Source organism: Prionailurus bengalensis, chromosome B1 (genome assembly GCF_016509475.1).
Source record: "Prionailurus bengalensis isolate Pbe53 chromosome B1, Fcat_Pben_1.1_paternal_pri, whole genome shotgun sequence".
Classification (NCBI taxonomy): Eukaryota; Metazoa; Chordata; class Mammalia; order Carnivora; family Felidae; genus Prionailurus; species Prionailurus bengalensis.
The window spans coordinates 176,073,616-176,087,861 of NC_057344.1; the positions used below are offsets into that span (position 1 = coordinate 176,073,616).

At 38.3% G+C, this 14,246-nt stretch overlaps 1 protein-coding gene across 1 annotated transcript in view; it reads right to left on the bottom strand.

The window, feature by feature from the left end:
* Positions 1–14,246, bottom strand: part of DTHD1 (death domain containing 1) — a 64,508-nt gene that overhangs the window by 16,883 nt on the left and 33,379 nt on the right. Inside the window, exon 8 of the mRNA XM_043572809.1 lies at positions 13,493–13,737. Coding sequence (XP_043428744.1) covers positions 13,493–13,737 — 245 coding nt within the window. The remainder of the gene's footprint in view (positions 1–13,492; positions 13,738–14,246) is intronic.

Genomic DNA, 14,246 nt, shown 5'->3' on the forward strand with positions numbered 1-14,246 from the left:
TGATCTGAAAGTATTCCTTCGTGCCTCGCTTTCCTCACTTACCACATGATAATAGGACCTGCTTCGTAGTGTCATTGACAGAAACATTGAATTCTTTTTTTTCTTTATTTTAAGTAATCTCTAAAGTCATCATGGGGCTGAAACTCACAACCCCAAGATGAAGAATCATACACTCTACTGACTGAGCCAGGCAGGCACCCTGAAAACACTGGGTTCTATCAGGTAACTTAAAGCAGGACATTGTATATAATACGTGCTCAAAATAATAGCTGTCATTACTTAATTTTTTTCTTTAGAAGTACTGCTTTTAACCTACAAAATACAGTTTTTTTTTAACGTTTATTTACTTATTTTTGAGAGAGAGAGAGCAAGTATAAGCAGAGAAGGGGCAGAGAGAGAGGGAGACACAGAATCCAAAGCAGGCTCCAGGCTCTGAGCTGTCATCACAGAGCCCACTGTGGGGCTTGAACCCACAAACTGCGAGATCATGACCTGAGCTGAAGTTGGACACTTAACTAACTGAGCCACCGAAGCACCCAACCTACAAAATACAGCTTTAAAAGGAACCCATATTTGAATCATAAGTGGAAAAAACATTTCACTTAAATAACCACATGAAAATCTTAAAAATAAATACAATTAAACAATATTGTTGAATTCTGCTGCCAGCCAAGATTTCTGAGCCTAAGAATTATTCTCTGCTTGTTAACAGGGGAGATTTTGTGTTAGAGAGATGTGAAAATATGCTAACACTAACCTGAGATCTACTCAGAAGATCAGGGAAAGGAATAACTCCCTCACCATGTGAATCCATTTTATTTAAAGCTGGTATGTTATCGTCCTTCAAAAAGAAAAGTTCTTGCAATTCCAAAATTTAGAAAAAAGCAGTATAACTGAACACTCCCTTTTATTTGCTAGGAACCATCTTTTGCTATAAACGTATATGTAACGTATTTTTGTTCTTTTAAAACTGTAGAGGATATTTGGAGGGTATCTGAGTTATAAATCATCAACAAAAAGCAAGGAATGTGAACTCACGACCTAAGCCAGAGAAAGCTGGAGCCTTCATCATATTAAAAGGACAGAGATGATCTCTGCTCTGGAAAGGAGGTTCTGTGAACTGATGTCACCACGTGAGTTAAACAGAAGACCTTTTTGAGCTGTTCAGAAGTGACTGCGCATTTCACACCAAGTTGACAGAGAAAATCTGCTTCTGAAAAATTCCAAATAGCAAAGGAAACCACCATCATAGTCTATGGCTGCTCTATTCCAAAACTCAGTTTCAACAAAAGGTACAGCCAGTCTGGCTCTTTGAAAAGTCTGGAATTGCCAAACACCCTGAAGGGGCAGAGGGTATGAGAGGCAGCATGACATCGTAATAAAAGTGGCAGATGTAATGTAAGCAAGGATCTGGCTTGCTCAGGGGAAAAGGGACATGGGACTACATGAAACAGGAATGACTTTGAAGTGGGTCCTGACACAGCCTCTGGCCCTGTGAGGTCGTGCAAGTTGAGGCAAGTCATTGAAATTCGCTTACTACACTCTCTGAGACAGACACGATGGTTCCTACCCGCAAAGTATGCTGGGAGGGTAGCTTGAAATCAAGCACACGAGCTACGCTGAAAATTCAACCAATTGTGGCAGAGACACAGACAAATGCAATGTGTGGACATTTCTTGAACCTTGTTTTTGAACAAATTAACTATAAAAAGAGAAAATTATAAAAAGAGAAAATCAAGTAAGAATTGCTAATATTGTTGGGGGTAGCAATGGTATTGTGGTCTTTTTTAAAGTCCTTACCTCTTAGGAAACAGAGAGGGTTATTTACAAGTAAAGTGACATAGTATCTGTGATTTGCTTTAAAATATCCAAACAAACAAAAAAACCCACAAAAAACCAAAAAACAAAAAAAAAACAGGGATATTAGAGGAAACAAGAATGACAGAAGATGATGGGTCGATGTAAATTCATTATTATTTTCTCTATTTTTGTGTGCTTTTGAAAATCCCCGCCACTTGCTTTTTGATGATGACTTATAACTCAGATACCCTCAAAATATTCTCTACACAGGCTTTTAAAATAAATAAATTAAAAGACACCAATATCAGCCAATACATATCCTCTTGCTGTTTTCATCGTGATATTGTTGTAACAGCACAGTCAGTGTAGAACTTCCTGAAAGCTTAGGCAGAGTGCTTGGCCCAAACAATAAAAGGAAGTGCCTTTATGTAGAGGAATCTGAAGACCAGCATAAACCCATAGAGAAGTAAGATTAAAGTGAAAGAGAGAAAGAGAGAGAAAGAACCGAAATCAGAACAAGAAGAGCTGACCAAGAGTGGTCTAACTTAGAGATAAATCTAGAAATTAAGTTTCTTCAGAATGAAATCAGACCACTACCAATCCCAGAAGAAACCCGAATCCGTACCTTTGTTTAAGCTCAGGTCTTTCTTAGTCTTAAAACCGTGCATATTTTGCTTGTTGCCAAGCTTATGTTTTATTTTCATTATTTTTTTTTTCAATTGCTCCTTGGAAAATGGCTCTTTTTAAGGCTTTAATTTGATTGTGGCTTTGTCAAGAGGAAGAGATTAAATATCTCTCAGCCTTTGAAGGAGTCAGTCACAAAAGGAGACAGCTTCAGGACCCTGGTCACCAGAAAGACAAATTCAGGAAACCCCAACTGATTTAAGGATCTTGGACAGATAGAAGGAAGAGGCTTTCAGAGATGGCTACAGATAGGCCGAGAAAGGTTCTGGATAATTCAGAAGATATATGTAGTATATACATTGAGTCAATAAAGAAAAGTTGTCAAAATCAGTCTGGAATGGATAAATATAATTTAGAAATTAATGTTTCCGTGTTCATTTTTTGTATCTACCAATAGGCAAAGCGGTACCTGTACCCTAACTACGGTGAGGTTTCAGTGACACAAAATATACAGAGCACTTCAAATATGCCTGGAACATAGCAAACACTGGGTAAATGGTAACTACTCTTAATATGCTTAAAACTTTGCCCACTATTCCAAGCAATTCTGGGAAAAGCAGACGCCTTTGATCTATAAATGCAGCTACGTGGGAGACACTATTCATTTTAAAAGCAGCCGAACAAGTCAAAGATACACAGCACTGTTAACACTTTTATGAAGTTCTACCTCCTCTCTCTATTATTCCACTTTTAAATTACAATCCCAGAGAGCTTTGGTCAATCCTCAAGACCTGTCAAAGTGCCTGTTCAACTCTGAGCATTATTTTTCTCTAGTGTGTTCTGATTTCAAGATTCTAGAATTAGATTCTAATATCCAATTTCAAATTTGTTTTCTAACTTCCTGATGATTTTTTGTTTTGCTTTTTCTCTTTTTCTTTTCTTTTCTGTTCTTTCTTTCTTTTTCTTTTCTTTTCTTTTTTTTTTGGGGGGGGGGGTTATAGATAGGAGTAGACTTTCTATCAGAAAGAGTGATACGAATGTTACCAGGAAAGACCTGGATAGCCACAAACATCTTCCAGGTCTGACCACAGCTGTAAAATCCCCATATTAGTCATTCCTTTGAGGGCATGACAGGCTTTTGCTAAATGTTAACTGTTAGCTGGGAAAGGAAACAGGTAAAGCTTTAGTCAGCCGTTAAGGCTCCTTCATTTGTCTTATCAATTTCCCCAGCATTCATTTATTTAATAAATGCGTTCACTTATAGTTGGACAAAACATTATTGAATGCATACCAGATGGGTTTACAAAATTAAGCGAGTTATGCCTCCAGCCCCGAGGAGGCCCACTACCTAATTGTGCTCTTCTGAAGAGATGATTGTAGAGCTAAATGTGGAGTCAGTGCTGTCCCAAGGGCAGCTGTGGGAAGAGCCTCTGAGGTAGTTAAGACCATAATGTGTAAAAGAAATGAGACTTTAAGTGGCATTGGAGCAAAAAATGTCACTTGAGTAAATGTAATATGAAGTGGTTGAAGGGTAAGTTGTGGTGATTTGTGAAGGGCTTTATATGCTATGTATAAGACTGATAAAACCACATTTGTCTTTGAGAAAACCACCCTGCCAGGGTGTGATGTAGGGCAGTAAAGGGAGCTGGTGGTAAGCCTTCAAAAAGGAAGTAACAACCATCTATTGTTTAGGGCAATATTAGGGGGAACGGAAATGAAATGCAAGTTTGAACGCAATTCCAAACTAAAGTCAGTGAAACTCTATGTTGTATCACAGGACCATCACTCAAACTGGTGTCCTAGGAGGCACCCTAGGAAGCACCCCCCCACACACAACTTTCTCTGGCTCCTAATGTCCTGCTACCTCCCAATCCCCACACAAATTCACTCTACGACCAAGTCCAGTTGGTCCCAAATCCTTGCTCTCTGACTCTGTTCTCTGCCTGCCATCCTTAACCACCATGGTCTTAATATCAGGCCATCTCTCCCATGGACTATTTCGTTAGCCCTTTATTTTACTGTTGCTAAACTCGTCTCTTTCATAGTTGTTCTTATACCCTGTCACAATGATATGCTAATGAAATTTGATCATGTCACCCTCCTGGTTAACATTTTCCAATTATTTATAGGATAAAAGATTGGCTTAGTTATAAATTAATAAGATACCTAGTCTCCATCCTCAGTGGCCAAGGGATATTTTTGTTTGCTTATACGCTAAGGATTTCTGGTTTGAATCTCTACTTCACACATGTCTTTTGTATCATGAAACCAATCACATTCTTTTGACAAATTTTGACAAATTGTGTAAAAATTTCACGGAGACATTTGATTGACTTATCAAGGCATTCAAAGCCCTCCATAATCTTTCCCCAATTTATTTCCAATGTGATTTTTCCAAATCTTCCACTCAAACCACACAGATCTACACATTGTCCTTTCATAAAACACATCATCTGCTTTGCCACTTCAAAGTTTCAGCTCAAGCTATCCTTCTTGTGTGGAACTTGCTGCTTTTTTCTCTGTCCTTTCCAGGACCTAAACATTCTCTACATCTGTCTTGCTCTGTGAAGTGTCCCAGGTTACCTCGGCCACAGAAATCACTCCCTTCTCTGAAATGTCCTGGCACTTAACGTCTCCACCATTCATTTGCAGTTAATCACCAGTTTCTGTCCTGTGATATTACTAGATTGTTGTATTCTATTATTATCTATCTCTTGCATTGTTTTATAATGTTTAAAGTGTTTGTGTTTTATTTCCTGAACTGGACTGTAATTTCCTAATGCTAGGACTTTGACCAATATTACTATTATCTTTTAGGCCCTACATAGTATCTCATATATAGTTGGTATTTAATTAGTATTTGACATGTTGACTGACATTTCTACACAAAAACATTATGGTTGGAGTTCATGAGCTAGAAATTGTTTGAATTAATGAACATCATCTTTTACTTAGTAAACATTATTTTAGGAGAATAAGTGCAAACACATCAATTACTTTTTTTGTTAAATTTTCCCAGAGAGACAAGAATATATGAGTTTGCTTTATAAAACAATTCTTGGGCACAAGAATTGTAGGGCACAATTCCTGGTTTAATTATACTGCCTGCTGAGCACAGAAGACCTTTCCTTGTATGAACAGACCATGAGGGAGGAAGAATGAGGAGGAAGGGTCAAGATGGACAGATAAAGAGAAAGGGGAAGATAGAGAAGAGTAAGGGAGAAGAGGAGGAGAGGGAAGAGGACAAAGAAAAGGGAAGGGGTAGATGAATAGGAAGGAGAAGGGCAAGAGAAGGGAAAGGTGCTCTTCTGATTAAGTTGGTGGGCAAAGCTGCTTCCAGAAAAGGATCCTGTTTCTAACTAAACCAGTTTTGATCATTTTCACCCTCAAACATCTCATGTACAATATAAACTGGATTTTTCAGTGACATAGTCAAGACTGTCTTTGAAGGCCATTCTGATGGCTCAGAGGAAGGTAAGACTGCAGTCACAGAGGGCATGTCAGCAAAGAGCCAAGGAGAGCCAGAATTACAACACTGGAAAGAGAGGGCTTTGTAAACGTTTCACAGGTTAAGAAAGAAAATTGATGTGATATCTCTCCTTACCAAGATTTTAATGACTTCTTTCCATAATTGACAGGGGTGGTGCATAAAGCAACATAAATGTTATTATAATTAACTATAATATAGAAAGCATGAAACTAAGTTACAGAAAATTCCAAAATCACCATTAGGTTTACAATGTCTCCGCTCCACTACACCCCCCCCGCCCAAACACTCACATGCAAAAGCCAACAAACTCTGATTCCTCTTGCACAGTTTTATTTTAAAAGCAGACACCTTTCAAAATCTGCTTTCTTCAGGGCTCCTGGGTGGCTCAGTCAGTTAAGTGTCTGACTCTTGATTTCTGCTCATGTTATGATTTCATGGTTCATGAATTTGAGTCCCATCTTGGGCTCTGTGCTGACAGTGCAGAGCCTGCTTGGAATTCTCTCTCTCCCTCTCTCTCTTCTTTTCCCCACTCATACTGTTCTCTCTCTCTCAAAATAAACAAACTTTTAAAAAAAATCTGCTTTATTCATAGCTGGCAATGGACTATTAAGTCCCATTCCATTCTTGAGCCTTAATCCAACTTTGTAAATTATTACAACTAAAAGCCTAAGTAGAATTGAAGAGGCTGTGAGTGTAAAGATGTTCAATAGCTTGGGGTCTTCACAGTTTTGTAGTTGAGATCATCTCTTAGTGTCTCATATGCCTAGAAAAAAATCACTGAAAAACATGTCATTCCTGAAAGGACAGGGAGATGGCAATCCGAAGTGGTGAGAAGGTGAAGTATATCACTTCTAATGAGGTAAATGGTGCACCTGCCTCTGCCTGCTTCCTCTCTTTGACAACGCAAGTTACTTCATGTGGTGAGAAAGCAAGTGTTGAAGCAGTATCATTATTTACTAGAAATCACATGTCATGAGTTCAGTTTTTTTTTTTTTTAAAGAGGAAGTTCAGACTAGGCAAAACTTGGGTCAACAGATGGCTTACGTAAATATGTAGGGTAGATATGACTAGAAAACTACGGCCCTGACAGCCTCCCACAGAAAACAGCCACCAGACCCGGAGCCCCCCCTCTCCTTCAAAGCAAAGCCTCCCAGCAGACAAACAAGAATGAAAGGCAGTCACAACTCAACCTAGCACAAATAACCAAATGGCACAGTTACCTTTGTGACGTGATTTCAGAAGTACATACGCACACACCACTTCCTTCCACCTAAAAAAGAATCTTTGACAGTTTTTTGAAATTGCCCTGTTTCTGCCAAAGCACACATAGACATAGTGTGAACTGAGTTTCCTTGAATATTTTGTAAAAGAAGAAAGTTTGAAGCACAACTTAGGAAAGATGTAGAGACCAATCCTTACTCTTTTCCTTCATACATTTTCACATGTATTGATTATGTGACCATTTTCAGAAGATTAGATTGAAATGGAATTATCATGAAGATCCTCTTTATCTCTCAAACCTAATCACCTCTCTCTGATCCTCCCATGAGCATTTGCCACAGAGTCCTTGGTTAAAATCTCATGCCCATGGCAGTCTGGGAACATGTTGTTTCCCTCACTGTGGTGCTCTCTTGGCCACGCAGGCAGATGAGCTTCCTGTCACTGTTACTCTTCGGCCCAGAAGGGGTCCACACTGAAGCCTGTGCTGGCTATCACATCTGTAAGCATACATTACAAATTCTGCCAACCCTCTGATGCTAATTCATTTTCCTTCTCGGCACTTCTCACTTTGCTCTTCACACTTTGGGTATTGAAAATACAAGCTCTGTTTGAAAGTTAATTCAACCAATGTATCTGAGCACCTAACCTATGCCAGGCACTATTCTAGGGCCCTGTGGTGAGGCAATGGACAACAGATAAAGGTCCTTGCCCTCAAGAAGCTCACATTCTAGTGGTGAAGTAATAGTGTTCCTATGATAAACATAATCAACAAGGAAATAAATGTTAGGAGGTATCGATGCTTTAGAGGAAAGCAAAACTACAGAGCAAGTTAAAGAGGACCAGGATTGTTGGTTTGTGTGGGTAGGAGTACATTGCAATAAGAAATAGAATCAGAGTAAGCCTCAGAGAGAAAGTGAAATTTGATCGAAGAACTGAAGGAGGTGAGGGTGTTGGCCACGTAGGTATCTGATGGATGGAAGGACATTCCAGGCCAGGGAACCACTAACATAAGGACCTGAGGCAGAAGCATGTGTGGCAAGTTCCAAGAACATCAAGAGGGTGTTGTGGCGAGAGTTGAACAAGTGAAGAGTGGGGGAGAGAAGGTCTTAGCATCAATGGGAGTCAAGTTCAGACACAGTCTTTTACTCTGAGTGAAACCAGGAGCCTTTGCAAGGTTTGGAGCAAAGTCAGAAAATGATCTGACTGATGGTTTAGAGGCTCATTCTGCCCTCTGGGTTGACAATAATCTGTGGGGAGGTAAGAGGAAGAGACCGTACCTAAAGGAACACTGTTGTATGTCTGGTCCATGGGATACAAAAGTGTTTGTTGAATGAATTAATATATGCATGAATGGAATTTGGAGGCTAAAGGAGGAGACAGAGTCCTTCACAAGCATGAAGTAATGGGTCCTATGTTTTCACATCTTTGGGAATCAGGCAGTACATTAAGATCACAGATTATAATTATGTGTATGGGAATGTGTATGTTTATATACATACATCTAAATAGTTGCTGCTTATCTTCTGTGTGAAAAGCACTTTTAATTTTGACAAATGCCTTCATGTAATTTATGCTACATGTACAAATGTGAGCATAATGTAGTGTTCATTAATGCCAAGCTCCATATAATAGGGATATTTTCATTTCCTGAAAAAGAGGATATTCTACTACTGTGAAGCTGAGGTCAATTTTTTTTTTTTAATTATGAACTTTTTGGAAGAAATCTGTCCTCACAGACTAAAGGTCTGGTTTCAATTCCCATTTGGGTATATTACTTTGAAAAGAGAGAAAAGCTTGTATAGCCACAGATTTTTTCTGAACCCAAGAAACTTCTAGTAAAGATTTAAGCATGTAAAAGGACCAAAAGGGTGAATCTGGATAGCCCTATACAAACCCATCTGGAAGAAAAAGGAAGGACCAAAGGCTATGAGCAGTAGATTCATATATGAAGATCAGTGGAGTAAAATGTACTATGTTTAAGCAAGCCAGGGACGCCTGGGTGGCTCAGTCTGTTGAGGGCCAGACTCTTGATTTCGACTCAGGTCGTGATCTTGAGGTTGTGCAATCAAGCCCAGCAACAGGCTCTCACTGAGCATGGAGCCTACTTGGGATTCTCTCTCTATACCTCTCCCTCTGCCCCTCCCCTGCTCTCTTTCCCTCTCTCAAAATAAATAAATAAACATCCTTTTTAAATGTCCATATAGTTTCAAGATTCACAGTGTCAAAACTGGGCAGTCTTAAGATTTGAAGAAATCGTCTCATCCCTCTAGTTATTCACAAATATTTATCAGGCATGTACTGTATGCCTGACACTGGCAATGCAAATTGAAAGAAAATTAGCTCTTGGGCAAGATGAAAATGTTTTACACTTTTAGTTTATAAAATACAAATATGCATACTCTGTATCTGTGATATTAAAATTTAGTGGGGAGGGTTGATTAGAGGAAAAGATATCTAGAGAGGCACTTTAGGAGGGCAAAAACAAACAAAAAGACCGAGAAATATATATCTACTGAGAAACAAGTGATGATAATACAATATGGTAACTGCAGCAGTAGGGGAAGTACAGGTGTGGAAACCAAGCACATCAAAGTCAATATGAAAGGGGAAATCAAGGAAGGCTTCCTGGGAGAAGTCACACCTCAACAGAGCTGTAAAGGATGACCACTAGGATTTGTTCAGGCAAGCAGAATCAAGGCAGAGGAAGAACTTGTGCAAAAGACCTGGACAATCACTCACACAGACTTTTACTGAGCAAAATCCATATAAAACCCTAAATTGTATGGTTTGGCTAATTTGGCCAGTTGATTCATGAAATCAGAGAAAATACCGAAAACTGAGAGCTGAATTTGTATCACATTTTGGACTTCAAGTCTGTCCTCTCTTACATAAGGGGCTTTCTTTCCATTGTTTGCCACTATCACAGTGAGGCCTTCACCACCTCCTGCCAGAAAATTCTAAGCCTCCTTATTTGTCTCCCACCGATCTCCCTATAGCAGCTGAACAACATAGTGACCTTAGGAGGTAATGTGTTAAGTGGAGCTACCTGGAGAAGGCCCCCAGCGTCCCCTTCCTCTCTTCCTCTGCTCCCAAATCTTCGTGTTGATCCAAATCAACTCCTTGGCTCACCAGCTAAGTGTTTATAAATGAGGCTGTGAACCACTGGACAAGAGAATTGGAGTATTAAGTCCATAGTTCTTAAAATCTAATTTTAATTCTAATTTTTAGAACCTAACAAATGGTACAGACCTTTCCTCTTTGATCCAGTCACAAATATTTAAAGTTCCTGTGATGTGCCAGGCACTGTTCTAGTCACCGACGGTATAGCCAGAACAAGGAGACAAGGTCTTTCACTCGCGGAGCTTGCTTTCTCAAGGAGCAAAGGCAAATGGAAAGTTCATGAACAAATACATGACTCTATTACTTTCAATTAATAGTAAGTGTTATGAAGTAAGTTTTAAAGGGCTAATGGGTTAAAGAGTGGCTTTAGATAAGGAGATGGGGGGGGGATAATTATAGGAGGTGATTTATGAGCTGAGCCTGAATGATAAAGAACCAGCTACTCGACTGAGGGAAGAGAGCCCTAAGCATAGTGAACAAGTACAAAGGCCCTAAGATTGAAGTGAAAATGCACAGAGGAAAAACTGATGGTGGGTACACACCTATATAGATACACTGTTCTTAAATATAATTTTAAGTATAAATGGTTTAGTAGACTCTGCTACCCTGCAAATGCCTCCGAGGAACCCCAGAATCTCGCCCAAACCAGCAAGTAAAGAGTTAATGTCTCTATAACCCAGCACCTCTGTTGACATGGCTACTTTCAATGTGACTGACCAGAATTCATGCCATATCAGTTTTTAATTTTAATATCACCTTTATACTAAGGCATAATACACATAAAATTATTGTACAACTTCAGGGGTGAACATGGAAGTCCTAAAATCCATCTTATATCCTGGAAGTTATGTAAATCCTAGTTTTATCTGCTCAAGAGACAAGAGCAGACGGTGGTTGCACATGTGGGAAGCAGATGTTGTGGGTTTGAATCCTAGCTCAGACACTTCCTTAGCTACGGGACCAGGGGCTAGTTGACTAAAATTTCTGTGCCTCAGTTTCCTATAAAATGAGAACAGTGGTAAAGCCTCATTTGTGAATTTAGTAATATAGGGCATGTAAAGCACTTGAAAGACTTTTGGGACATTATGAATTATTATAATGGTTATTACATGAATTATGAATTCATGCTAAGCTACGCCTACCACCGAAAGTCCAACTCATTCCATTCCATCATCATAACATATTTTTTCTTCGTTTCCATCGGCTAAATTTCTACCAACTTACAAAGCTCAGATAACATGCCATAACCACCATGAATTTCCTATTGGTACCAGCTTCCAGAAAAGCTATTTTCCTCCTCTGAACAACTATTAGTACACCGTTTTTCCCATTAGTTTAATCATTTACTATCTTACAAGGTGATTTTATATACAGCTGACCCTTGAAGAACACAGGTTTGAAATGCTTGGGTCAACTTATACACTGATTTTTATTTATAAATACATCACATTACTGCAAATGCATTTTCCTTATGATTTTCTTTTTTTGCCAAAGGGAAAAAAATAAGATATAATAAAATAAAGCTACAAAGGTTTAAACCACAAATACTAGTTGACTTGTCCTTTACAGCAATTTTACTTTTCTTCCAAACATGAATATTAGTGAAATTAAGTTAAAATAGAGTTATATCTACAGAAAGATAATTTTCTATCAAGGAGCAGATTTCTGAAAAATGCTGAGAAAATAACATCTAGAAAGAGTGAAAATTACTATGAAATGGAAAACAGATTCTTACAGCAGCTTTAGGATTAACACAACTGGAAATAGACAACAGAATGAAGTTGTCAGGTTTGAAATAGCACCTTGGCTATTTAATCCCACACCCCCACGTCGTGCCCCACCCCCCTCCCAGACTTTGGTCTCAATCACTGATATGACTCTAAACAGAAAAGTAAATTATTTGAATAGTCTGGGACATGGCCCACAACTACGCTTTACAACTCTCATTAGAGGGTCTAACTCCCGTTTTCTAGCATATTCAAGTCACAAAATTCGTTCCAATCTGGATAATCTTAAACAGGCTCCCTTCTGTCTCAGTTTTATTTTAAAAGTTGATAATAGGGTAAAAATATTAAACTGCACCTTCTTCTGCTGATTTGTATATAAGAGGGAGCTATTTCCCACCTACTAAAATATAGTATTTGGATATATCCGTTATGATTTTCTTAATAATGTTATTTTCTCATTTATTGTAAGAATGCAGTATATTAAACATGTAATATACAATATGGGTCAATCAACTGTTTATGTCATCAGTAAGGCTTTTAATCAACTATTGGCGAATAATAGTTAAGTTTTGGGAGAGTCAAAGTTATACTCAGATTTTTGATTATGCAGGGGTTGGTGCCCTTAACCTCGAAGTTGTTCAAGGGTCAACTGTACAGATTTTACATACTTTGCTGGATTGTAAATCATTTAGAGCAATACTGTGCCATAAAAATATGGTTTCACACAGACAAGTAATTTGAAATGTTCTAGTTAGCCACATAAAAAAATGTTTTTTAAATGGGTGAAATTAACTTTATGGAGTAAGTAATAATATGTTTTATTATATTATTTATATCTATATTTTATTATTATATATTTTGTTTGACTCCATAACCAAATATTATAATTTCTATAAAATCAACATAAACAAATGATTAATGAGTTATTTTATATTTTTTATCTGTGTTTTCATAAGTTCTTTCCCAGTTATTCTTATGCAGTTACAGAAAATGAATGACATTATTTCTATAATCATTAAGAACATGTTGTCAAGACCGGATCAACTTGAATTGTTGCTATTAGAAAGTTGAGGTGCACCTGGGTAGATCCTGGAGCACCTGGGTGGCTCAGTCAGTTAAGCATCTGACTTTGGCTCAGGTCATGATCTCACAGTTCATGGGTCCAGTCCCACATCAGGCTCTGTACTGACAGCTCAGAGCCTGGAGCCTGCTTCGAATTCTGGGTCTCCCTCTCTCTCTGCCCTTCCCCTGCTGGTACTCTGTCTCTCTCTGTCTCTCAAAAAATAAATAAATGTTAAAAAAATTTTTTTAAAGAAAGTTGATATGAAAGGAAGTGAAAATCCTGATCTGTATTCCACCACTCTAAAATTATATGACCACTCCTTCCTTATCAACTTTATTCCTGCCTTGCCTTTTCACCTTGTGTATCCATGTGCCTGAAGTATAGATTGTGGTGGAGAATCACAAAGAGTTAACAAAATATGGTAATTAGAGAAGTAAAATAACTTACCTTTGGCAACTTCAATGGCAATTTGCAAACTGGCAACTGACAAAGGTTTTCATCCAGTATAGGAGATTGATCCAAGTTGTGGACTATCTTTTCTTTAGGTACTTTATAAACTACAATGGTGCCCTTATAATGAGGGCAGCTATAGTTTCCAAATTCATCCACCTCTTTGATTTGGAGTTCCAGCCTGGGTTTTCTTTGTAAATGAAAAATAAGCTTGTAATCTTTTCCATAATCCTTTCCATTGCCTAAAAAGAAGTGAAATGCATTTGTTACTACTAAGATATACCACTTTGCCTTATTTAAATTTTTAAAATCCTATTATTCCATTTTTAATACAATTTAAGCTTTTTTGGTATCACTGACCCTTGCCAAAATATTAGCAGCAATAGACTGAAACTGTAGATTACTAAAAAGACTTCTTTTTTTTTTTTATGTGTTTATTTATTTTTGAGAGAGAGCCTGAGTGGGGAAGGGGCAGAGAGAGAGGGGGAGACAGAATCCCAAGCAGGCTCTGTGCTGTCAGCAGAGCTCGACACAGGGCTGAAACTCAAGAACCTATGAGATATGACCTGAACCAAAATCAAGAGTCGGATGTTTAACTGACTAAGCCACCCAGGTACCCCAAAGATTTCTTATCTGTAATTGGACCAGGTGTTGTCTGGCTGCTTCTAGACCTAATAATCTTCAATTTTCTCTTTCCATTCCATTTTACTCTAACAAAAAAGTATTGAAAATATTCCGTTCTTTCTATGGT